Genomic DNA, 25,835 nt, shown 5'->3' with positions numbered 1-25,835 from the left:
TTATTAATAATTATTAATTATTAATAATTTAAAATAATTGTAAAATACTTTTAAATAATTATTAATCATTTTAAATAGTTTTTAAATTATTTTTAAAATATTTGTAAACAATTATTAATAATAATTTGTCTAATGTAAGCAGTTGAATACTCGAACATTTAAATCATGTAATTATCGGTGGAACGTTGTGGAATAAAAACTAATTTGTAATAATTATTAAAAAAATATTTTTAATCATTATTAACAATTATTAATCATTAATTCTTTACAATAATGTTAAAATTATTTTTACTTATTTAAAAATACTTTTAAATAATTATTAATAATTTTAAAACATATTTAATATATAAATAATTATTAATAATAATTTGTCTAGTGTGAACAGTTGAATACTCGATCAGTTAAATAATTTAACCATTGGTGGAAAGTTGTGGAATAAAAAATAATTTGTAATAATTATTCATAATTATTACTTATTAATACTTTAAAATCATTTTTTAATTATATTTAATTATTGTAAAAATATTTGTAAATAATTATTAATCATTTTAAATAATTTAAAAATTATTTCAAAAATATTTTTAGATAATTATAAATAATAATTTGTCTCATGTGAACAGTTGAACACTCGACCATTTAAATAATATTTATAAAACGAGCGCGTTACAGATTATAAAACAGCCCGTGTTTCCAATCGACTTCTAAAAGACTACAAATCCCCATAATGCAGCAGAAGAACGCGCGTGTAGAAGATTCGCTTCCGGGTGATTGACGGTCCTTTTCCTGTGCCTAATAAACTGAGGAGTTAGGCTAGCTTAGCCCTCCGTTTCAATCTAAAGCCATCGAGCCCGAAAGGCGTGATTAAAGTTGACCAAAATGACCGAGCAGATGACTCTGAGAGGGACCCTGAAGGGCCACAGTGGTTGGGTGACCCAAATCGCCACAACTCCTCAGTTTCCCGACATGATTCTGTCCGCATCCAGAGGTGAGGGCCTGCGCCATGACTGTGTGTGTGTGTGTATATGTGTATGTGGCACAGTGTCGTGTTTATTACTGCTCTCATTAATGACACAAATAACACAAACCTTACGACCTGTCAATGTTTCTCTGACAGAAAAGGTGTCTTTAAAGTTAATGGTTTAATGTTACGTATCTATCTATAGTATCTATTTATAACCTTAGTGTGCATTCTGTCTAATATTTCACATTCGTGTGTGTGTGTGTGTGTGTATATTTATTTATTTATTTATTTATTTATTTATTTATTAGTGGACTTGTTTATTTAGCTTGCACTTTTTTAATGCCATAAACCTTATAACCTTCTACTTGTTGTTCCTTTACAACAGTGTCTGCACATTTTTTAATGCCATAGCCTTAGAATTAATTGTGTATTTTTCAACAAAGTCCACACATCTCTGCCCTGCTATAGCCGTTATATTTATTCACTGTACATGTTTACATCTATACCTATTTATATTACATGCTGTACATATATACATATATAAATTACATGCTATACATATGTTTACATATATATTACATGCTGTACATATGTTATTTATGTATAAATATATATATATATATAAAATAACATGCTGTACATATGTTCACACATTTATCTGCACTTGTCTATGTGCACAATTGCTACTCTTTGCACTTCTGGTAGATGCCAAACTGCATTTAGTTGCTGTGTACCCATACTATACAATGACAATAAAGTTCTATCTATCTATTTAAGGAATATTTTGTACATTTCAAGTTCTCTTCATTCTACTGATTTGATTTTTTTTTAATATGTAAAATTAACAGTATAGTGTTAGCCATTAAAAGCTCACGGTGCAATAATGTTCCTTCAAATCCTTATTTTTACAGCCTTGCATTTCTGTTGGAGACTTTACTACAAAATCTTAAATCTTTTCAAACCATTTTTTGTTCATTTGTTTGTAATTTGCTGCAATTTAGTGCGCACTATTCTATCAGTGTGACTACCGTCCAACAAAAGGGTTCCACTTATGGGAAAAAATCCTAGCCAGAATTTTGTTTTATCTTACAGATAAGAGCATCATCATGTGGAAGCTGACCCGTGATGAGACTAACTACGGCGTCCCCCAGCGTGCTTTGCGTGGCCATTCGCACTTCGTCAGCGATGTGGTCATCTCCTCGGACGGCCAGTTTGCTCTGTCCGGGTCGTGGGACGGCACTCTTCGCCTCTGGGATCTCACCACGTGAGTCAACCCAAGTCTGACAGCTTTTAGATGCTCTCTGTCTTAAGTTACCAGTTTTATTGCCCCAGATGTAGCCATTACCTCAATAGTTGGTTAATGGCTACAGGAGCTATAACATTAATGTAAAGGAACCTTTTAGGCTTCAGTTAGGTTCTTCAGGCATAAATCTTTCCTCACTTGTCTCGTGTGATCGTGTGGCTTAGACGGAATGTTTCCTCATGAACAGTTTATTTATTAAGGGTGAAGTAGAATGTTAGGTGCATTATTTATACTTTAGCTTTGTACAGGTATAAGCTTTCTTTACGTTTCTTAGGGGAACCACAACTCGCCGCTTTGTTGGACACACCAAGGACGTGCTGAGCGTTGCTTTCTCTGCTGATAACCGCCAGATCGTGTCTGGCTCCCGGGACAAGACCATCAAGCTGTGGAACACTCTGGGTGTCTGCAAATACACCATCCAGGTGAGACTTCCTCATCTATAAACCTGTCAATTAAAATGTCCATGAAGTTCTTCTATGAAGGGCTTGCAAAGGCTTGTATTGCGCTCAGGACAAATAGTGTGTGTTTTCACAGGATGAGGGCCACTCTGAGTGGGTGTCCTGTGTGCGCTTCTCACCCAACAGCAGCAACCCCATCATTGTCTCCTGCGGCTGGGACAAACTGGTTAAGGTGAGCTCACATTTATAGTATTATTGAACTTCATGGATTCATTGTTGTATAGCACTCAAGGCCACACAATGGATTGCTTGTTAAACCTTATTACACTATTTATCATTTGTTTATTATATCGTTTATCATTTGTGTGCTGATGAGCCTTCATGCAAACCTCTGTTTATTTGGTTTCATTCTCATTACTGGTTGCAGATGAGGTTTCTGACTATTCATGTAGATTTTGGTAGAATTTGGAGAGATGATATTGCATCTTGTTTAATTTTTTTATATATATTTGTGTGTGTAACTATCTAATGGTCCTCAGGTGTGGAATCTGGCCAATTGCAAGCTGAAGACCAACCACATTGGTCACACCGGCTTCCTGAACACGGTCACCGTCTCCCCTGATGGGTCCCTCTGCGCTTCTGGCGGAAAGGTAACTCCATCATTAAAAAACATGCCTTGTGTTAAAGGAATCTAAGTAAGTCATCAGCACCGATCCTGATTTGTTGTACGAGGTGTTAGAAAGAGGACAGCGCCGCTATCTGTTTATTTGGTGATATCCATTCAGACTAATACGCGCTTGCATGTCGTGTATGTGCCCTGATCGTTTGTGTCTTGTTCTCGTTACGTAGGATGGACAGGCCATGCTGTGGGATCTGAATGAAGGGAAGCACCTGTACACCCTGGATGGTGGTGACACCATCAACGCTCTCTGCTTCAGCCCTAACAGATACTGGCTCTGTGCAGCCACCGGCCCCTCCATCAAGATCTGGGTATTGCAGTTTTTCTACTACATTTTCACTTGCTGGTTGTTCTGAGAATTGTATGCAAAGCATTTAGCATTTTCTTAGCATTAAGCTTTACCATACTTGGTGCTTTGAGTAGTAAAGTGTGCTTATATCACAAGACAGTTGATAGCCAGCATCAGAAACAGCCATGCGAGCCTGTGATTTTAAAGTCATATTTAAAATATCATTTCTCAATTGACTTTCATTTCTTTTACTCTGCTTCCGATAACCAAATTCATAGCCTGTATTTTTCATGTTTCACGTCTCGTGCAAAATCGCCTTCATGCTCTAATCGGCTTTTCACTAGTTCATAATGTAAGTAATCGTGTGCAAAGTAAAGACAATAAAAGGAAATGTGAAGGAAATGCTTTACTAGATAGACATCAGTAACAAATGATGTAGCGTGATGAATAACAGCACAATAGAAAGGAAACCGAGTGTGTCAACAAGAGTGGTCTCTAACAAGGTTTTGCAGTTCCAGGCTAAGAACCTCTTTTAATTTGATCTAATATTAGGACTTTCTTGGTTCATGAAGTCATTGCTTGATTTGTGAATAAAAGATCAGTGTGTTTAGTGCTTTGGAATCCATGTGTGGATCAGTGTTTAGTAGAAACGCAGATCCTTGACCACATCACATCTTAAGCTATAATGGACCTGATTGAGTTGTATTTTGCTGCAACAGAGCAATCTGACAGGTTTGTGCTGGACAGATGGAGAACTACAGGACAGAGAGCTGGGAAGTGGTCCTCCCCATGTGAGATGTCAGCAACTCTTTCAGTCTGTTAGAGAGGGAACACAATTAAACATGCAGTAGGCTCAGTGCTCTAAAGCCTAGCGGTTTTAGATGAAGTGAAACGAGTCCTACCGTAAACTTGAATACATCACCGACTCACCTCTGGGTGCAAGACAAGGGAGCTGTGTGACAGCTTTACTACAAGGTGGCTTATATTTACCCTCCGAACTAATAGATGGCTGGAACTTTGTGTTTGAAGTTGATAAAGTGGCCTTAAACTTATTGCATACACTGGTGTCATAAGGTCACTTTAACATCATTGAAACCTGCATGTTTCTCTATTTATTGTACAAAATATTTTCCCACACAGAGTGCAGTAATGACTGTTTGCTTGAATCAAGATTTTCTAGAAAGCATGAATCCAATGTTCTTCAGGATGTAGCAAGTTCATTCTAGTGCTCTGTTGTTGTTCGGCTGTTTCCACGACCAGCTCTTAATCTGTTCAGATTGTTCTCCGTCTCTGAACTGTACTGGTGTCACTGCTTTCTCTACAGGATCTAGAGGGCAAAATCATTGTTGATGAGCTGAGGCAGGAGGTGATCAGCACCAGCAGCAAGGCTGAGCCGCCACAGTGCACTTCCCTGGCCTGGTCTGCTGACGGACAGGTAAGAGAGCAGATTCACCTTCGGGTTTGCTGCGTGTGCGAGAACCTGCGTGTAACCCGTTTGTCTTCTCAGTCAATGGGCTGTTAGATATAAAGTCTAAATGCAGCAGCCAGGTGAGCTCTTGAGCACCTGAATTAAGCATAATGTTTCATATTTGTTTTTTCTCAGACTCTGTTTGCTGGCTACACTGACAACCTCATCAGAGTGTGGCAGGTTACCATTGGAACCCGATAGACACCTTAAATCCAAGAGCAAAATACTAAAAGTGGAACTTGGATAAAAATGAATAAAGTAATAAAAATGGAAACATTTGGTATCTGTAGTATTTTTTCTTTATTTATTTGTTGTTTTGGTAATGTGTAACATTGGTAATGGTAATGTGGTTACATTTAACCGACGTCTCGTCTGTTTCTGACTCCTTACACGCCCTGGCTGTCTCTCCGGTGACTTAGCACTGCTTATTGATCGTTGATCTGTTAGGTTATGGCTGAGATTTGTATGACAAGTAAAATTCATCACACTCTACTGGATGTTAAGTTACAAATGATAATTCTATTTGTGTAGTCTTTCCAGAACTTTGAAGGTTTGTTTTGTCCAAGAACCAAAACAAGCCCTCACACAGATTTCAGTGACCCTAGCCTAATGTTTGATGTCTGTAAGCTCATGCATGCAGAAGATGCAGCAGATGGCGCTTTCACAACCCTGTAAAGCAGCATGAGCAGCAGTTTGGTTAACTTCACGTGTCTCAGAAGAAGTGTGGGAGAGCCTTCACTCTCAGGGGAAGATGTAAACAGAGGGTAAGAATTGGCCTAGACTAAAATCAGAGGTGTGAGGGATACAGTTTGCAGTGACGAGGTAAAAATACCTTCTGTAGAACAGCAAAAAAAATATATATTTTTTTATCCTTAAAAGAAACAGCAACAACTTAACGTTTTTTTTTTTTAACGGCTACTTCCCGACATCATGGCCCGTATGGTGAACAGAGATTTGGTGGAACAATACAGCAGACAATAACATTTAGTAACCTTAAGCATGTTTAAACAAAGTGATTTAAGTAAAGTTTCTAAAATGTTTTTGCCAGTTATTCCATTACCTGAATGAAAACTTTTTTTTTTTCAATTAAGTTAAGAATCTATATTTCATTTTTTTAGCAATTATATATATTTGAGTTCTTATGGTGGCAAATTTCCAATAATGTAGTCCTTGAAGTCTTTAGAGATGAGGCATACTGGGCTCATGATGGTGATAAAATCTAGCAACATAATTGAGAGAGACAATTTTTATACTGATTTTTAAAAATAGATAGTGCTGGTGAATTTTTGTGGTACTGTATAAGAGGAATAAAATGCTGTTAACATCAGCTTTTGTATGGTAACATCCCACATCACGTTTATTGATTGGTTTTTTTCCCCCCTTACTTATTTAATAATGAACTGATGAATGTGACCACCTCAGGAAAAAAAGTCACAAGGCAATAAAAAAGATGCAGAGCCAAGCCTTGTCTTTTCCCTTATATATATATATATATATATATATATATATATATAATATATAAAAAGATTCTTAACTTCAAACCAACTTTTTGTGTGGCCTGCATTTGCTCATTCTAACTTTTTTTTTTTTTTAAGTTGTTTTTTAAAATAATTTGGGTAGTGATCTAAATGCTTACAGAAACCTGTTCAACATTACATACATGGACGTAATTCCTCTTCTGCTAACAATATTAATCTGTGTTCTTTGGGGTATTTATAATACATCATGAAGCTATGTTAGACCTTCAGTCTAGTATGTGGAATTAGATGAATTAATAATATGAATTATTGAAGATAAAGTTACTAAACACTTCTAAAGCGGTTAAAAATTTTAAGAACTCTGAATTTATTTATTTATTTTTTTTTTTGAGTAAATTTTGGAGTAAACATAATGAGACAACATGACTACTGACTGAATGCTTTTGAAGATTAACCTTTGGTTGTTTTTACGCTATGCATGGTTTGAATTATGGATGTTGAATTGATTTGCATTAATTGTTTATTCTAAATAATAAATAGAGATTTTTGTATTATAAAACTAAAGCAGATATACTGTATAGATAGACAACTTTCGTCTCTTCGAGTTACGATGTTTCTGTAATCCATATGAACCTCCGTTTAAGAAGGCGATCTGGTATTTTAATACCGGTGAATTCAATCTGGAAAAGTATTTGGTTTACAAAAAAAAAAAAAACTTGCAAAACTTATGAGATATCAAAATAATAAAATATGTTATACCTCCTAGTTTTGTATAATATTTATCCTTGTAAATATGTTGAGATAAAACAGGTTTAGGAAGGTATGATACATTTATATGATAATGTAAAGTGTAAAGGATGTGACTTAATGTTTGAAACTTTCTGATTTGTCTCATTAATAATCCTTATGAGAATTTGTTCTGTTTTTTAAATTGACCATTTATATTTGCTTAAATGCTGATGTGCTTGATAGTCATATTTGGGATACAACAGATTAAAAAAAACATAATCATAGTCACTGGGAAAGGAAAGTTATTCGAAAGTACATTATTTGTTTTTATTGTAATTACAGTAAGCTAGCTCAGTCGAACATTTTATGCACCGTGCCATCTTTCGGTTCGAACTGGCGTAAAAATTCACCACGAAGAGCGTAAGAAATGACGCGACAACTGCACTGACGAATCAGAGAGCGCCGTCAACTCGGTGTGCGTTTTAGTTGTCCAACTGGAACAAGTTTAATTTAGAGGCGCTCCATCCGGTAATATAAAAGCTGCCACGAGTCGGCGGTGTTACCGAGAGTCCATCTTGAACGGTAGTCGCAGGCTCACGGAGCTGAAACAGTAAGCTGGCATTTTTCTGGGTTTAGTCTTTAACTATGTTCACGGACAGTTTACTTTGTCATGTTGCACAAACATACGTAAAAAAAACAAAAGTTAATTTATATTTTAACGATAACTTCCGGGTATTTCTACAGCGTTCCAATAACAAGCGTATAGGCCGCGACAGTAGCATGTTAGCTTAGCATGTTAGCATTTAGCCGCGTATGCTAGTTACGTGCGCCATTGTAAGTGTGTAAAGCCGGGTGATCTGCTTTAAACGTACAGGTTAATTTATAACGAAATACCGATATGTTTGACATGCAGATGTCAAAGATGATAAACTTCAATATGTTAGAAGACTGTATATATATATAATATATATTCGATCACTCAGTATCTAAGTGGAATTGCTTTGCGGGTTTAGCCGCTAATGTTGTTGTTGTAGATCGATGACCCGTGTTGACTACATTGCACTTATTTGTATGTATTTGTGCAACTTGCTTTGGAAAGGAGGCTAAAAAAGATTAGTCGCGATGGCCGATGACGGTGAGCAGCAGTTCATGGAGACCTCCGAGAACGGAAACGGAGAGGAAGCGCTGAACGGAGCGGAGGGTGCGGACTCACAGCTCGAGGCGGAAGAAGAGGCCGCTCAGGCCGAGGCTCAGAACGGAGCGGCGGATGGAGGGCAGATCGAAGCCACCAAGGGAGAGGAGGACGCCGGGTGAGATGAGACAAGACACTCGTGCTGCAGCTGTCCTTATAATGTGGTGTCTTTTTAAGGCTTTTGTTCTGTCACTCTTTGTTATCGCTAGTGTGTGTGTATGGGGGATGGGCCAAGCTGTCTGGTTGTCTGCTGTATGAGCTGTGATGCTGGCATCTCTGTTATATGTTCCAAGTGCTCAGTGTTGCCAACTCTCTTAAGAGGAAAGTGGCCAAATATATTCATTTGCATGTTAAAACTTATAGGCCAGAATAGAACATAACAGCTTATAACCTAATTTGTGTATGTAGAAGGAATACATGTGTTCACGACACAACTGAATCTTTATGCATTTTCAAGAACGCGGGCCAAAAGAAATGTTGTGATGGTGAGCAGTCAGGAAGGAATAGTTTACTTGTTTGCTAGGTAAACAAAAAAAATAGTAAAGTTTAAGAATGACTGACTAAGTGTGATTTGTGGGTATAACAGCAGCTGTAACATGAGCTGGAGAGCCATAAGTTCGGAGCAGTCAGTAATGTCCACACAAAGTCTCTAGATCTAGCGACAAACAACATTTATTGGGATGTTGCTAAACCATATGTTTCACCAGGGTTGTTGACACTGTGCTGGGTTTTAGTCTGGTGCTGAACTACAGCTTATTACATATTAGTTAAAGGCTTCAGTGGTTGTTTGATCCATTTCTGTACTAGACCAACTCCTCAATCATTTTTTTTTCCAATATGTGAAAACCAAAAAAGCTTATTTTGTTCATGTTCTACTAAATTAATGTGTTTTGTTTTGTTTTTTCAGCAAAATGTTTGTTGGCGGTCTTAGCTGGGACACAAGCAAAAAGGATCTTAAGGACTACTTTTCAAAGTTTGGTGAGGTGATGGACTGTACCATCAAAATGGATTCTAACACGGGCCGGTCGCGTGGTTTCGGCTTCATCCTCTTTAAAGAGGCAGCGAGCGTAGAAAGGGTAAATTATGATTCCTTTACTAGGGGTTAGTCAGCAGTAGGGTTGCAAAGGGGCGGTAAGTTTCCGGTAAATTTACGGAAACTTTCCACGGGAACTTAATCTGGGGAATTTTGGAAATATTCAAAATTGGAAACTTTAGGAATTTATGGAAATTTTATGGGAATTTGAGAATTTACAGGAATTTATGGGAATTAATTGGAAATATAGGAATTTATATACACTATTATATACAAACATAATTAAACTTAAAAATAAACTATTTGTTTGGTCATAAGCAGACGTGCATGCAAGGTAATACAAATTTTAAAAATGACGTCTTGACTGATTTAATTGTAAGTAGACAAAATGGTAACAAAAGCATAAACATTATGCTTGTAATAAACGTAATCTTAATAATTGTAATAAACATTATTTTATAGAGGGTTTTTTTTTATTTCGGGGAGTGTGTGTGTGGGGGAGGGTCATCAAACTATCTGTGTGGTAACACTCCTAATTTACTGCTTATTAAGAGGTAATTAAGTTTAGGTGTTGGGTACAATTAAGAATGTAGAATAAGGTCATACAGAATAAGGCATTATGTGCTTAATAAGTACTAATAATTAGACAATATTCTATTAATATTCATGCTAATAAGCAACTAGTTAAATAACCCTAAAATAGTGTTACTGTGCATGTTATGGAAGAATGCAAGTACATGCAGGTTGTTTGTCCTCAATGGCCTTCCAGTAAGCAGTGTGCTGTGTGCAAGTGACCGAGGAATGCAGGGTACAAGTCAACTAAAAAAAGCACAAAATCTTTTTGTTTTAAACAAAATTATGCTGTTAATATTTTTTTTAACTACATTTAAGTTCCTTGTTATAGGCAACTCTGCGTTTTTTTTTATTTTTTATTTTTTTTAAATTCCCAGTTTATTTCCATATATTCCCTTTAATTCCCATGGAAAGTTTCCAGCCTTGAAAATTCCCGGAATTTTGCAACCCTAGTCAGAAGGTAATCGTTCTGAGAGCTTGAGCTCTTATGATTTCCTAGCTCAGTACCTACTTAATTAACTAATTTATTAGTGGCAACAAAATACATGAACATTTAAATTATTTAGGATGGAAGAGACTTGGTAGCCCTAAGATGTACCTTAAAGAAGGATTTGAAACTGTGTGTTTCAGGTATTGCAGCAAAAGGAGCACCGCCTAGATGGAAGACAGATTGATCCCAAGAAAGCGATGGCAATGAAGAAAGACCCTGTAAAGAAAATATTTGTTGGCGGACTCAACCCTGAGACTACAGAAGAAAAGATTCGGGAATACTTTGGGGCGTTTGGTGAGGTGAGTGCATACCAATTGATTTTTTTTTAAGCATTTGAATACTTGGATTTTACATTTATTTTATTTATTTTAAAGATTGAATCTATCGAGCTTCCTATTGATCCAAAAACAAGCAAGAGAAGGGGTTTCGTGTTTATCACATACCAGGATGAGGAGTCTGTCAAGAGTCTTCTAGAAAAGAAATACCATACTGTTAACGGAAGCAAGGTAAATAAATCGATTGAAAATGCTTTTTGAATGTGTGAATGATGCTGAATATGTAGATTCTGAATAGTTAATAAGATTTGTACTGTTCAGGGTTTGTTCAGGTAACCACTTGTTGGTTGAGAGGGGTGTGTGTCTCTGCTTGATGTTAAACATTCAGTAGCCAGCTAGTGTAGTCTCTGAGGTGTTGAGTTTCAGTTGGCCTGAGCTGCCCCGGGGTAATGGAGCTTTACTGTTATTCTTTTCCCGACTAATTTTAGTGTGAAATTAAAGTTGCCCAGCCTAAGGAGGTCTACCAGCAGCAGCAGTATGGAGGCCGTGGTGGTGGCTATGGAGGCCGTGGCAGGGGTCGTGGTGGTAAGTTATATCCTGTTATCAGTTGGGTATTTACCATGTTCTCAAACGTACATTTTTAAGAGAGCTGTCGATTAGTAATTAGTTTTAACTTGACTTAGGATTCTGTAGAAGTTGTACTGCAGAGATTAGTCACTCTCGCCTTTGTAGACAGGTAGATGTCTATGACTAAGGTTCGACAGTCAGGGCTTTTAGCACACAAAGTATACACATGCTAATTCAAGATCTTCAAGAAGTTAATTTGGCCCTGTGGATAACTTCCTTCTCAGGCCAACATCAGAATTGGAACCAGGGATACAACAATTACTGGAACCAGGGCTATGGAAATCAGGGTTATGGCTACGGGGGACAACAAGGCTACGGAAGCTACGGGGGTTATGGCAACTATGACTACTCTTCTGGCGGCTATGGCTATGGTGGTGGTGGATATGACTACAGTAAGTGCACGGGCTGTCTGCTTCCGCTTGCCTGATCACCATGGTTCACTTATCTTTGCACAGAGGTGCTCAGATCCTCTCTCTCGTCTTTCAGGCCAGGGCAATACGAGCTATGGGAAAACTCCAAGACGTGGAGGCCACCAGGGTAGCTACAAGCCATACTGATCACGTGTAGTGCAGGTATGCGTTTTTTTGACTCTTCTGTCGTTAAGTATAGGTACTTACATTTATTTTTTAGCTTTATTTGGAATCCACAACTCTATTTTATTTGCTGGATTTAATTTAACTTTTTTAAAAGTATAAACTGCCGTAGATTAGAAGGGCTACACGAAGCCACTGATGCTGACTAGCGTTTTATAAAATGTGCATCTGAACTACACTACTTGATCAATAAGGGTTGAGGTGGTGGTGGACTTCTCAGTTTGCATGTTGGAGGTTTAAAATATTCTTCTACAATTCAATGTGGTAGAATATTCTGCTTTGCTTAATGCTTGGTGCCTTTTCCTGTTGGAATAAGAACTCTTTACTCTTTACTTCTCGTTCTATAGGAGCATGTCCTTTCTTTTTAATTCCTACTTTGTTTTGCTGCACTCATTCCTGCACCTTTTCCTTCCTTTAGGCCCTAAGTATTTTCAATCCAAGAACCCATAACAGCAGCAAGAGGTCATACAAGATGGAAAACTCTCCTTTTTTTTTGGTATGTTGGGACTCGTGCTCCGTTTGTACAGGACAGCAGATGAATGGGGACACTGTTTCTCATTCCACACTTTTTATTTCTTATTTTATTTTCTTTGTCCACATTTCCAGTTGTGGAAGTGTAATTTTTACTGTACTTTTTGGTACCTTTTTTGAATCTAATGTATTGTATGGTTGTATTTTACATGTCAACTGAATCTACAGCGTATGAGGATCGTGAGCTACCAGAGCTTTTGAAATAAAATGTTTGAATTTTTTTTCTTTTTTCAGTGTTTCCAAGATTTACCATTTCTTTTGATGCTGCAGTTCACATGCACAGAGTAAGGGAGGGGTGGAACATGGGGAATGATTTGGTTTAGAGTTATCTAGTAAAATATCAGCAACTGGATCATGTTCTCCATAGTTTGGAATTTTTTTTTAACTTGGTAAACCTTTAAATGATAGTTCTGTAAGATTAGGCTTGATGCGTTAAGGTAGCTTTTCTGCCTGTATTGAGCTCCTATTCCTATAGTGTAATTGATAAATTGTTAGAAATAAACCTTTTGTTTAATATTTGTCTATCTTTTTGTCCTGTAGTTTTGTAATGCTAGTGTTTTTTAAAGGTTTTTATTTATTTATTTTTTAATTATTGCATAGGACTGCATTTTATATCTAGTTTCCTGACTGTTCCATGACTTATCAAACTAGTTCCGACGTCCATTGTCTCAATACAGTTTCCACCTTGTCACATAGTTTAAATCAGCAAGCGGTGAAGAGGCCTAAATTGGAGATGCTTTACTTTTGAAAATTGTGAGCTTGGGTCACAATTCAGGGCAGGGGCGGCCAGGCAGCTCTATATGTACAGTTGCAGCTTAGGGACAAGCCGCGCAGATATTTAATACTGTAGTTATCTTCCCAAGACCAAACATTTATAAAGTGTGCATTTTGGATGTATTCTGGGGCTACATCACATGGACCTTGTAAAAGAAGGCAACATAGGAAGCATCGATCCTGTGGGTTTTCAACTCTGTGTGTACCTGCTGTTCAAATGGGGAAGTTGCACAAATCTGTGCATGTTTCTGCAGGGTGGTCCTATACTATAATTATCCAGCACGTTACGGTGGGTTTGTGGAACTGTGTGTAATTAAATGCAGCATTTACTAAAAAGGGATGAAAAATTGACACTACAATAAAAAATTATTACATTTCTACAAAACATTAGGTTTGTGCGTAAGGAATGTTGCTGAAATCTTAAAGGCCTCACAGTACTGTTTGGCTTTACAGCATACTGTTGAACAGAGAAAGTAGTAATAACGTTCGCCTCACACGCGAAGGGTCCCGGGTCAGGACCCAAAGTAGATCTCAGCAGCTTGGGGGCTTAAAACCTGACTTTCTGATAAGGAACCATACACCTTGACCACTGGACCATCACGTCCTCACATACTAATACTTCTACTATTACAACTGCAACACAAGTCAGAGAATGAAGGGTTTATTTTGCCCGGTACCTTTGCCGGAGTCATTATGTTTCCATCAGACAAACAGCAGTATAATTGGTATAATCCAGCGGTCGGCAACCTTAAACACTCAAAGAGCCATTTGGACCCGTTTCCCACAGAAAAAAAAAACAGGGAGCCACAAAACCCTTTTGACATCTAAAATGAAGAGAACACTGCATATATATCGTTTTTTACCTTTATGGAAAGTATAGAAAAAACTGTAGTGTTGCATTTATGAAATCAGGCACAGGCTCCCCGTGACCCGAGGTAGTTCGGATAAGCGGTAGAAGATGAATGAATGAATGAATGAATGAATGAATGAACTGCTACCGAGTAAACAAAATTTTATTTCTGCAAGCAAACAAAAATATTTTGAACAGTTTGAACTAATCTTAACAATACGCTGGGTTGAAGGTTACTTTCAAATAAAATGTCCAATGTCTTAATTGAGTCCTCTTCGTATTCAGGAGATCAAATTTTTAACACAAGTTGGCCGCATATTCACAGATTGGAGTTTCCCGAGTCAATAACTCCTGAGCTAAACGCTCTTATTACACAAATAACATCTCTTTTTTTATAGTAGTAATGTAGAGAGGCAGCTACAAGCCAATTTTTCCTCAAAAACAGCTTTAATCCGCGGTGGACAAAATACATAAGTCTCTATGTGCAGACGGCTGATAAGATGGATGGATGGATGGATGGTTTAAAACAATCTAAGATTAATAAAATCTTTTTTTAAACCATCCATCCATCCATTCATCCATCTTCTCAGCCGTCTGCACATAGAGACTTATGTATTTTGTCCACCGCGGATTAAAGCTGATTTTGAGGAAAAATTGGCTCTAAATCTAATTCTAAGATTATGCTCTTGTAACATTTAAATAAACCGTGTTTATTTTTTTGTCGCTCAAAATATGCGTCATATTTTGTTTTTCTCAAAATAAGCTTTCCTCCGCGGTGGACAAAATACACAAGTCTCTATGTGCGAACACCTGAGACAGATTCCAAGGGACCGTCTGCAAAGTGCAAAAATCCGAAAAGCGAAAACTAAAAAACAGTCAACTTCACTGTAATACACTGTACACTGTGTACTGTGTAGTTATTTATTTTTTATTATGAAAAATCATAAAAATTAAATAAAAAGACATTTCTCCCAAATGAGTGTTGTAGTATAACTATCAGGACATCAGTGATGTGTGAGCTGAATTTGGTGACAGTACAGTGTATTACAGTGAAGTTATTGACCTTTTTTGTATTCGCTTTTCGGATTTTTGCACTTTGCAGACGGTCCCTTGGAATCTGTCTCTTAGGTGTTCGCACATAGAGACTTGTGTATTTTGTCCACCGCGGAGGAAAGCTGATTTTGAGAAAAACAAAATATGACGCATATTTTGAGCGACAAAAAAAAATTTGAACGCGGTTTATTTAAATGTTACAAGAGCATAATCTTAGAATTCCATTTTTTTTAAAACTAACTAAGTTAAATAAAATAAAATTAAATATTTATTTTCCAAATCTACAGGGAGCCGCAGCAGAGGGATGAAAGGGCCACTTGGTGGTATTAAAAAAAGTGGGCTACACTGTAACCCCAGTTTGTAGCACCGACAGGGCAAGCAAAGTTTCCGTAGTGTAGTGGTTATCACGTTCGCCTCACACGCGAAAGGTCCCCGGTTCGAAACCGGGCGGAAACAAGCGTTGTTGTTGTTGTTATAGCTCTTTGTCAACATGAAGCTAAATCACGTTACCCAGCTTTACGGGCAGTCTATAACTTTAATGAACTGCAATTAGATGGAGAGCATACAAAAACCTGCAACCAACGCCGATCTTACTTTTCACCACGGATAGATAACCGAAACATAAGCACTGTGCAAGTATGGAAAGTGAGGCGGTGCCATTTAAAACAAAACGGTTAACTATTTTTAACACTGGTAAGAATGCTTCGTAGTTTGCCAACTCCCTGCTTCAAAAGTCACACTGATATCAATAAACCGATAATACCTTTTAACACAAGATCTTTTATTCATTAAACAACACGGAAGGATTCTTTTCGGGAAATTGGTCCTTATTCAACGGTGTCGGCATATAACTAATCTACAACATTCACCTAATACAAACCTTACGGGAAGCTCCACACAGTCTGTTATGAACTGCAAACGATTGGAGCGTGTACAACAAAAGCAGCAGATAATCAATCAGCAAAATAACTGCTCTAAGCTCTAACAAAGCAGTTAACTATTTTTAACAGTGGTAAGAATGCTTCGTAGTTTGCCAACTACCTGCTTCAAAAGTCACACTGATATTAATAAACCGATAATAACTTTTAACACAAGTTCTTTTATTTATTAAAGTACCATGTACAACAGAAATCACATCATCCAGCTTCACACACAGTCCGTAACTTTCTGAACTGCAATTAGCTATACAAAAAGCTGCAACCAGTGCTGAGCTTACTTTAAACATAAGCACTGTGCAAGTATGGAAAGTGAGGTGGTGCCAGTTAAAAATGTGCCCTGATGTGCCACAATGCTACCATTATACTAAAAAGGGTTTTCGCATATCCCAGGCTATTATGAGCCTGGGGTCAGAGCGCGGGGTCAGCCATCGTGCGGCGCCCCTGGAGCAGGTGAGGTTAAGGGCCTTGCTCAAGGAGCCAACGTAGATGTCTCAGCAGCTTGTGGCCTTGAACCCCGACCTTCTGATAAGGACCATCACGTCCTTCCATTCGAACGTGTCTACTATCACGACGACAACAACAACAACTGCAACGCAAGTCAGAGAATGAAGGGTTTATTTTGCCCGGTAACTTTGCCGGAGTCGTTATGTTTCCATCAGACAAACAGCAGTATAATTGGTATAATCTCTAACAAAACAGTTAAGTATTTTTCAAACTGTCAAGAATGTGTCCTAATTAGCCAACTACCAGCTTTAAAAGTCACAATGGTGCATAAAAAGAGGTAATAGCTGCTTCACACGAATGGTCTTTTATTTATTATTGTACTATGTAGAATAATAACAATAAACTTCCCTGGGTACGTACTCGAAGTTCAAGTGCCGCACTGGAGAAAAAAAATACCTGGGCACGTGTTTCACGAGGATGGTCCTCTACTGCTAATGATCCAGCACATTCAGGTGAAGGCATGGAGCTCCGCGGTTTTTACCAGGGACAAGACAAGTCAAGTTTCCGTAGTGTAGTGGTTATCACGTTCGCCTAACACGCGAAAGGTCCCCGGTTCGAGACCGGGCGGAAACACGCGTCGTTGTTGTTGTTGTTGTTATAGCTCTTTGTCAACATATAAATAAATGACATTATCCAGCTTTACACACAGTCTATAACTTTATGAACTGCGATTAGATGGAGAAACCTGCAACCAATGCTGACCTTACTTTTCGACTAAAAAGGGATGAAAACCCAACGATTATTCACACTACCATATAGCATGATCTATTTATTTATTTATTTATTTATTTATTTATTTTTACAAAATATCGTTTTAAAAGTGGGTCATCATGGGTGTCAAAGTAATTAAAACATAACTCTGACCCGTTTTGGTCCTATGTTATGCATAATGAACAAATAGATTCAAAAGGTGGTATTAAAAAAAGTGGGCTACACTGTAACCCCAGTTTGTAGCACCGACAGGGCAAGCAAAGTTTCCGTAGTGTAGTGGTTATCACGTTCGCCTCACACGCGAAAGGTCCCCGGTTCGAAACCGGGCGGAAACAAGCGTTGTTGTTGTTGTTGTTGTTGTTATAGCTCTTTGTCAACATGTAGCTAAATCACGTTACCCAGCTTTACGGGCAGTCTATAACTTTAATGAACTGCAATTAGATGGAGAGCATACAAAAACCTGCAACCAACGCCGATCTTACTTTTCACCACGGATAGATAACCGAAACATAAGCACTGTGCAAGTATGGAAAGTGAGGCGGTGCCATTTAAAACAAAACGGTTAACTATTTTTAACACTGGTAAGAATGCTTCGTAGTTTGCCAACTCCCTGCTTCAAAAGTCACACTGATATCAATAAACCGATAATACCTTTTAACACAAGATCTTTTATTTATTAAACAACACGGAAGGATTCTTTTCGGGAAATTGGTCCTTATTCAACGGTGTCGGCATATAACTAATCTGCAACATTCACCTAATACAAACCTTACGGGAAGCTCCACACAGTCTGTTATGAACTGCAAACGATTGGAGCGTGTACAACAAAAGCAGCAGATAATCAATCAGCAAAATAACTGCTCTAAGCTCTAACAGAGCAGTTAACTATTTTTAACAGTGGTAAGAATGCTTCGTAGTTTGCCAACTACCTGCTTCAAAAGTCACACTGATATTAATAAACCGATAATAACTTTTAACACAAGTTCTTTTATTTATTAAAGTACCATGTACAACAGAAATCACATCATCCAGCTTCACACACAGTCCGTAACTTTCTGAACTGCAATTAGCTATACAAAAAGCTGCAACCAGTGCTGAGCTTACTTTAAACATAAGCACTGTGCAAGTATGGAAAGTGAGGTGGTGCCAGTTAAAAATGTGCCCTGATGTGCCACAATGCTACCATTATACTAAAAAGGGTTTTCGCATATCCCAGGCTATTATGAGCCTGGGGTCAGAGCGCGGGGTCAGCCATCGTGCGGCGCCCCTGGAGCAGGTGAGGTTAAGGGCCTTGCTCAAGGAGCCAACGTAGATGTCTCAGCAGCTTGTGGCCTTGAACCCCGACCTTCTGATAAGGACCATCACGTCCTTCCATTCGAACGTGTCTACTATCACGACGACAACAACAACAACTGCAACGCAAGTCAGAGAATGAAGGGTTTATTTTGCCCGGTAACTTTGCCGGAGTCGTTATGTTTCCATCAGACAAACAGCAGTATAATTGGTATAATCTCTAACAAAACAGTTAAGTATTTTTCAAACTGTCAAGAATGTGTCCTAATTAGCCAACTACCAGCTTTAAAAGTCACAATGGTGCATAAAAAGAGGTAATAGCTGCTTCACACGAATGGTCTTTTATTTATTATTGTACTATGTAGAATAATAACAATAAACTTCCCTGGGTACGTACTCGAAGTTCAAGTGCCGCACTGGAAAAAAAAATACCTGGGCACGTGTTTCACGAGGATGGTCCTCTACTGCTAATGATCCAGCACATTCAGGTGAAGGCATGGAGCTCCGCGGTTTTTACCAGGGACAAGACAAGTCAAGTTTCCGTAGTGTAGTGGTTATCACGTTCGCCTAACACGCGAAAGGTCCCCGGTTCGAGACCGGGCGGAAACACGCGTCGTTGTTGTTGTTATAGCTCTTTGTCAACATATAAATAAATGACATTATCCAGCTTTACACACAGTCTATAACTTTATGAACTGCGATTAGATGGAGAAACCTGCAACCAATGCTGACCTTACTTTTCGACTAAAAAGGGATGAAAACCCAACGATTATTCACACTACCATATAGCATGATCTATTTATTTATTTATTTATTTATTTATTTTTACAAAATATCGTTTTAAAAGTGGGTCATCATGGGTGTCAAAGTAATTAAAACATAACTCTGACCCGTTTTGGTCCTATGTTATGCATAATGAACAAATAGATTCAAAAGGTGGTATTAAAAAAAGTGGGCTACACTGTAACCCCAGTTTGTAGCACCGACAGGGCAAGCAAAGTTTCCGTAGTGTAGTGGTTATCACGTTCGCCTCACACGCGAAAGGTCCCCGGTTCGAAACCGGGCGGAAACAAGCGTTGTTGTTGTTGTTGTTATAGCTCTTTGTCAACATGTAGCTAAATCACGTTACCCAGCTTTACGGGCAGTCTATAACTTTAATGAACTGCAATTAGATGGAGAGCATACAAAAACCTGCAACCAACGCCGATCTTACTTTTCACCACGGATAGATAACCGAAACATAAGCACTGTGCAAGTATGGAAAGTGAGGCGGTGCCATTTAAAACAAAACGGTTAACTATTTTTAACACTGGTAAGAATGCTTCGTAGTTTGCCAACTCCCTGCTTCAAAAGTCACACTGATATCAATAAACCGATAATACCTTTTAACACAAGATCTTTTATTCATTAAACAACACGGAAGGATTCTTTTCGGGAAATTGGTCCTTATTCAACGGTGTCGGCATATAACTAATCTACAACATTCACCTAATACAAACCTTACGGGAAGCTCCACACAGTCTGTTATGAACTGCAAACGATTGGAGCGTGTACAACAAAAGCAGCAGATAATCAATCAGCAAAATAACTGCTCTAAGCTCTAACAGAGCAGTTAACTATTTTTAACAGTGGTAAGAATGCTTCGTAGTTTGCCAACTACCTGCTTCAAAAGTCACACTGATATTAATAAACCGATAATAACTTTTAACACAAGTTCTTTTATTTATTAAAGTACCATGTACAACAGAAATCACATCATCCAGCTTCACACACAGTCCGTAACTTTCTGAACTGCAATTAGCTATACAAAAAGCTGCAACCAGTGCTGAGCTTACTTTAAACATAAGCACTGTGCAAGTATGGAAAGTGAGGTGGTGCCAGTTAAAAATGTGCCCTGATGTGCCACAATGCTACCATTATACTAAAAAGGGTTTTCGCATATCCCAGGCTATTATGAGCCTGGGGTCAGAGCGCGGGGTCAGCCATCGTGCGGCGCCCCTGGAGCAGGTGAGGTTAAGGGCCTTGCTCAAGGAGCCAACGTAGATGTCTCAGCAGCTTGTGGCCTTGAACCCCGACCTTCTGATAAGGACCATCACGTCCTTCCATTCGAACGTGTCTACTATCACGACGACAACAACAACAACTGCAACGCAAGTCAGAGAATGAAGGGTTTATTTTGCCCGGTAACTTTGCCGGAGTCGTTATGTTTCCATCAGACAAACAGCAGTATAATTGGTATAATCTCTAACAAAACAGTTAAGTATTTTTCAAACTGTCAAGAATGTGTCCTAATTAGCCAACTACCAGCTTTAAAAGTCACAATGGTGCATAAAAAGAGGTAATAGCTGCTTCACACGAATGGTCTTTTATTTATTATTGTACTATGTAGAATAATAACAATAAACTTCCCTGGGTACGTACTCGAAGTTCAAGTGCCGCACTGGAAAAAAAAATACCCAGTGTTTCACGAGGATGGTCCTCTACTGCTAATGATCCAGCACATTCAGGTGAAGGCATGGAGCTCAGCGGTTTTTACCAGGAACAAGACAAGTCAAGTTTCCGTAGTGTAGTGGTTATCACGTTCGCCTAACACGCGAAAGGTCCCCGGTTCGAGACCGGGCGGAAACACGCGTCGTTGTTGTTGTTGTTGTTGTTATAGCTCTTTGTCAACATATAAATAAATGACATTATCCAGCTTTACACACAGTCTATAACTTTATGAACTGCGATTAGATGGAGAAACCTGCAACCAATGCTGACCTTACTTTTCGACTAAAAAGGGATGAAAACCCAACGATTATTCACACTACCATATAGCATGATCTATTTATTTATTTATTTATTTATTTTTACAAAATATCGTTTTAAAAGTGGGTCATCATGGGTGTCAAAGTAATTAAAACATAACTATGACCCGTTTTGGTCCTATGTTATGCATAATGAACAAATAGATTCAAAAGGTGGTATTAAAAAAAGTGGGCTACACTGTAACCCCAGTTTGTAGCACCGACAGGGCAAGCAAAGTTTCCGTAGTGTAGTGGTTATCACGTTCGCCTCACACGCGAAAGGTCCCCGGTTCGAAACCGGGCGGAAACACGCGTTGTTGTTGTTGTTGTTGTTATAGCTCTTTGTCAACATGTAGCTAAATCACGTTACCCAGCTTTACGGGCAGTCTATAACTTTAATGAACTGCAATTAGATGGAGAGCATACAAAAACCTGCAACCAACGCCGATCTTACTTTTCACCACGGATAGATAACCGAAACATAAGCACTGTGCAAGTATGGAAAGTGAGGCGGTGCCATTTAAAACAAAACGGTTAACTATTTTTAACACTGGTAAGAATGCTTCGTAGTTTGCCAACTCCCTGCTTCAAAAGTCACACTGATATCAATAAACCGATAATACCTTTTAACACAAGATCTTTTATTCATTAAACAACACGGAAGGATTCTTTTCGGGAAATTGGTCCTTATTCAACGGTGTCGGCATATAACTAATCTACAACATTCACCTAATACAAACCTTACGGGAAGCTCCACACAGTCTGTTATGAACTGCAAACGATTGGAGCGTGTACAACAAAAGCAGCAGATAATCAATCAGCAAAATAACTGCTCTAAGCTCTAACAGAGCAGTTAACTATTTTTAACAGTGGTAAGAATGCTTCGTAGTTTGCCAACTACCTGCTTCAAAAGTCACACTGATATTAATAAACCGATAATAACTTTTAACACAAGTTCTTTTATTTATTAAAGTACCATGTACAACAGAAATCACATCATCCAGCTTCACACACAGTCCGTAACTTTCTGAACTGCAATTAGCTATACAAAAAGCTGCAACCAGTGCTGAGCTTACTTTAAACATAAGCACTGTGCAAGTATGGAAAGTGAGGTGGTGCCAGTTAAAAATGTGCCCTGATGTGCCACAATGCTACCATTATACTAAAAAGGGTTTTCGCATATCCCAGGCTATTATGAGCCTGGGGTCAGAGCGCGGGGTCAGCCATCGTGCGGCGCCCCTGGAGCAGGTGAGGTTAAGGGCCTTGCTCAAGGAGCCAACGTAGATGTCTCAGCAGCTTGTGGCCTTGAACCCCGACCTTCTGATAAGGACCATCACGTCCTTCCATTCGAACGTGTCTACTATCACGACGACAACAACAACAACTGCAACGCAAGTCAGAGAATGAAGGGTTTATTTTGCCCGGTAACTTTGCCGGAGTCGTTATGTTTCCATCAGACAAACAGCAGTATAATTGGTATAATCTCTAACAAAACAGTTAAGTATTTTTCAAACTGTCAAGAATGTGTCCTAATTAGCCAACTACCAGCTTTTAAAGTCACAATGGTGCATAAAAAGAGGTAATAGCTGCTTCACACGAATGGTCTTTTATTTATTATTGTACTATGTAGAATAATAACAATAAACTTCCCTGGGTACGTACTCGAAGTTCAAGTGCCGCACTGGAAAAAAAAATACCTGGGCACGTGTTTCACGAGGATGGTCCTCTACTGCTAATGATCCAGCACATTCAGGTGAAGGCATGGAGCTCAGCGGTTTTTACCAGGAACAAGACAAGTCAAGTTTCCGTAGTGTAGTGGTTATCACGTTCGCCTAACACGCGAAAGGTCCCCGGTTCGAGACCGGGCGGAAACACGCGTCGTTGTTGTTGTTGTTGTTATAGCTCTTTGTCAACATATAAATAAATGACATTATCCAGCTTTACACACAGTCTATAACTTTATGAACTGCGATTAGATGGAGAAACCTGCAACCAATGCTGACCTTACTTTTCGACTAAAAAGGGATGAAAACCCAACGATTATTCACACTACCATATAGCATGATCTATTTATTTATTTATTTATTTATTTTTACAAAATATCGTTTTAAAAGTGGGTCATCATGGGTGTCAAAGTAATTAAAACATAACTATGACCCGTTTTGGTCCTATGTTATGCATAATGAACAAATAGATTCAAAAGGTGGTATTAGAAAAAGTGGGCTACACTGTAACCCCAGTTTGTAGCACCGACAGGGCAAGCAAAGTTTCCGTAGTGTAGTGGTTATCACGTTCGCCTCACACGCGAAAGGTCCCCGGTTCGAAACCGGGCGGAAACACGCGTTGTTGTTGTTGTTATAGCTCTTTGTCAACATGTAGCTAAATCACGTTACCCAGCTTTACGGGCAGTCTATAACTTTAATGAACTGCAATTAGATGGAGAGCATACAAAAACCTGCAACCAACGCCGATCTTACTTTTCACCACGGATAGATAACCGAAACATAAGCACTGTGCAAGTATGGAAAGTGAGGCGGTGCCATTTAAAACAAAACGGTTAACTATTTTTAACACTGGTAAGAATGCTTCGTAGTTTGCCAACTCCCTGCTTCAAAAGTCACACTGATATCAATAAACCGATAATACCTTTTAACACAAGATCTTTTATTCATTAAACAACACGGAAGGATTCTTTTCGGGAAATTGGTCCTTATTCAACGGTGTCGGCATATAACTAATCTACAACATTCACCTAATACAAACCTTACGGGAAGCTCCACACAGTCTGTTATGAACTGCAAACGATTGGAGCGTGTACAACAAAAGCAGCAGATAATCAATCAGCAAAATAACTGCTCTAAGCTCTAACAGAGCAGTTAACTATTTTTAACAGTGGTAAGAATGCTTCGTAGTTTGCCAACTACCTGCTTCAAAAGTCACACTGATATTAATAAACCGATAATAACTTTTAACACAAGTTCTTTTATTTATTAAAGTACCATGTACAACAGAAATCACATCATCCAGCTTCACACACAGTCCGTAACTTTCTGAACTGCAATTAGCTATACAAAAAGCTGCAACCAGTGCTGAGCTTACTTTAAACATAAGCACTGTGCAAGTATGGAAAGTGAGGTGGTGCCAGTTAAAAATGTGCCCTGATGTGCCACAATGCTACCATTATACTAAAAAGGGTTTTCGCATATCCCAGGCTATTATGAGCCTGGGGTCAGAGCGCGGGGTCAGCCATCGTGCGGCGCCCCTGGAGCAGGTGAGGTTAAGGGCCTTGCTCAAGGAGCCAACGTAGATGTCTCAGCAGCTTGTGGCCTTGAACCCCGACCTTCTGATAAGGACCATCACGTCCTTCCATTCGAACGTGTCTACTATCACGACGACAACAACAACAACTGCAACGCAAGTCAGAGAATGAAGGGTTTATTTTGCCCGGTAACTTTGCCGGAGTCGTTATGTTTCCATCAGACAAACAGCAGTATAATTGGTATAATCTCTAACAAAACAGTTAAGTATTTTTCAAACTGTCAAGAATGTGTCCTAATTAGCCAACTACCAGCTTTAAAAGTCACAATGGTGCATAAAAAGAGGTAATAGCTGCTTCACACGAATGGTCTTTTATTTATTATTGTACTATGTAGAATAATAACAATAAACTTCCCTGGGTACGTACTCGAAGTTCAAGTGCCGAAACACATGTCGTTGTTGTTGTTGTTGTTATAGCTCTTTGTCAACATATAAATAAATGACATTATCCAGCTTTACACACAGTCTATAACTTTATGAACTGCGAATAGATGGAGAAACCTGCAACCAATGCTGACCTTACTTTTCGACTAAAAAGGGATGAAAACCAAACGATTATTCACACTACCATATAGCATGATGTATTTATTTATTTATTTATTTTTACAAAATACGAAATCGTTTTAAAAGTGGGTCATCATGGGTGTCAAAGTAATTAAAACATAACTATGACCCGTTTTGGTCCTATGTTATGCATAATGAACAAATAGATTCAAAAGGTGGTATTAAAAAAAGTGGGCTACACTGTAACCCCAGTTTGTAGCACCGACAGGGCAAGCAAAGTTTCCGTAGTGTAGTGGTTATCACGTTCGCCTCACACGCGAAAGGTCCCCGGTTCGAAACCGGGCGGAAACACGCGTTGTTGTTGTTGTTGTTGTTATAGCTCTTTGTCAACATGTAGCTAAATCACGTTACCCAGCTTTACGGGCAGTCTATAACTTTAATGAACTGCAATTAGATGGAGAGCATACAAAAACCTGCAACCAACG

The 25,835-nt window shown here is 38.5% G+C and overlaps 2 protein-coding genes and 10 non-coding genes across 13 annotated transcripts; all 12 read left to right on the top strand.

Moving 5' to 3' along the window:
- Nucleotides 1–769: 769 nt before the first annotated feature.
- LOC132859940 (small ribosomal subunit protein RACK1) lies at nucleotides 770–5,372 on the top strand. Its single transcript, XM_060890938.1, has 8 exons — nucleotides 770–985; nucleotides 2,054–2,225; nucleotides 2,539–2,686; nucleotides 2,799–2,894; nucleotides 3,202–3,312; nucleotides 3,512–3,652; nucleotides 4,955–5,065; nucleotides 5,234–5,372. Exons 1-8 carry the CDS (start codon nucleotides 877–879, stop codon nucleotides 5,297–5,299), a joined length of 954 nt encoding a protein of 317 aa, XP_060746921.1. The 5' UTR covers nucleotides 770–876; the 3' UTR covers nucleotides 5,300–5,372.
- A 2,408-nt stretch (nucleotides 5,373–7,780) lies between these two features.
- On the top strand, nucleotides 7,781–12,840 carry LOC132859974 (heterogeneous nuclear ribonucleoprotein A/B-like). 2 transcript variants are annotated; one of them, XM_060890986.1, is made up of 9 exons: nucleotides 7,781–7,915; nucleotides 8,405–8,615; nucleotides 9,405–9,573; nucleotides 10,734–10,892; nucleotides 10,968–11,099; nucleotides 11,357–11,453; nucleotides 11,720–11,887; nucleotides 11,982–12,067; nucleotides 12,507–12,840. In XM_060890986.1, the coding sequence occupies exons 2-8, from the start codon at nucleotides 8,428–8,430 to the stop codon at nucleotides 12,050–12,052; spliced, it is 984 nt and encodes a 327-aa protein (XP_060746969.1). In that variant the 5' UTR covers nucleotides 7,781–7,915; nucleotides 8,405–8,427; the 3' UTR covers nucleotides 12,053–12,067; nucleotides 12,507–12,840. The 2 variants fall into 2 exon arrangements, with proteins under 2 accessions (XP_060746969.1, XP_060746970.1); XM_060890987.1 differs by lacking the exon at nucleotides 11,982–12,067.
- A 2,839-nt stretch (nucleotides 12,841–15,679) lies between these two features.
- On the top strand, nucleotides 15,680–15,752 carry trnav-cac (transfer RNA valine (anticodon CAC)). Its single transcript has one exon. It is a non-coding gene; the product is annotated as a tRNA-Val (tRNA).
- Nucleotides 15,753–17,238: 1,486 nt separating this feature from the next.
- trnav-aac (transfer RNA valine (anticodon AAC)) lies at nucleotides 17,239–17,311 on the top strand. The gene has a single exon. It is a non-coding gene; the product is annotated as a tRNA-Val (tRNA).
- Nucleotides 17,312–17,711: 400 nt separating this feature from the next.
- trnav-cac (transfer RNA valine (anticodon CAC)) lies at nucleotides 17,712–17,784 on the top strand. Its single transcript has one exon. It is a non-coding gene; the product is annotated as a tRNA-Val (tRNA).
- A 1,494-nt stretch (nucleotides 17,785–19,278) lies between these two features.
- trnav-aac (transfer RNA valine (anticodon AAC)) lies at nucleotides 19,279–19,351 on the top strand. Its single transcript has one exon. It is a non-coding gene; the product is annotated as a tRNA-Val (tRNA).
- A 390-nt stretch (nucleotides 19,352–19,741) lies between these two features.
- trnav-cac (transfer RNA valine (anticodon CAC)) lies at nucleotides 19,742–19,814 on the top strand. Its single transcript has one exon. It is a non-coding gene; the product is annotated as a tRNA-Val (tRNA).
- Nucleotides 19,815–21,297: 1,483 nt separating this feature from the next.
- trnav-aac (transfer RNA valine (anticodon AAC)) lies at nucleotides 21,298–21,370 on the top strand. Its single transcript has one exon. It is a non-coding gene; the product is annotated as a tRNA-Val (tRNA).
- A 395-nt stretch (nucleotides 21,371–21,765) lies between these two features.
- On the top strand, nucleotides 21,766–21,838 carry trnav-cac (transfer RNA valine (anticodon CAC)). Its single transcript has one exon. It is a non-coding gene; the product is annotated as a tRNA-Val (tRNA).
- Nucleotides 21,839–23,329: 1,491 nt separating this feature from the next.
- trnav-aac (transfer RNA valine (anticodon AAC)) lies at nucleotides 23,330–23,402 on the top strand. Its single transcript has one exon. It is a non-coding gene; the product is annotated as a tRNA-Val (tRNA).
- Nucleotides 23,403–23,794: 392 nt separating this feature from the next.
- Nucleotides 23,795–23,867, top strand: trnav-cac (transfer RNA valine (anticodon CAC)). The gene has a single exon. It is a non-coding gene; the product is annotated as a tRNA-Val (tRNA).
- A 1,761-nt stretch (nucleotides 23,868–25,628) lies between these two features.
- Nucleotides 25,629–25,701, top strand: trnav-cac (transfer RNA valine (anticodon CAC)). The gene has a single exon. It is a non-coding gene; the product is annotated as a tRNA-Val (tRNA).
- Nucleotides 25,702–25,835: the final 134 nt, after the last annotated feature.

The sequence above is a fragment of the Tachysurus vachellii genome, chromosome 17 (assembly GCF_030014155.1).
Source record: "Tachysurus vachellii isolate PV-2020 chromosome 17, HZAU_Pvac_v1, whole genome shotgun sequence".
In the NCBI taxonomy this organism is placed as follows: Eukaryota; Metazoa; Chordata; class Actinopteri; order Siluriformes; family Bagridae; genus Tachysurus; species Tachysurus vachellii.
Note: the sequence above shows the minus strand (reverse complement) of the source record. Positions and strands in the feature narration are given on the sequence as shown.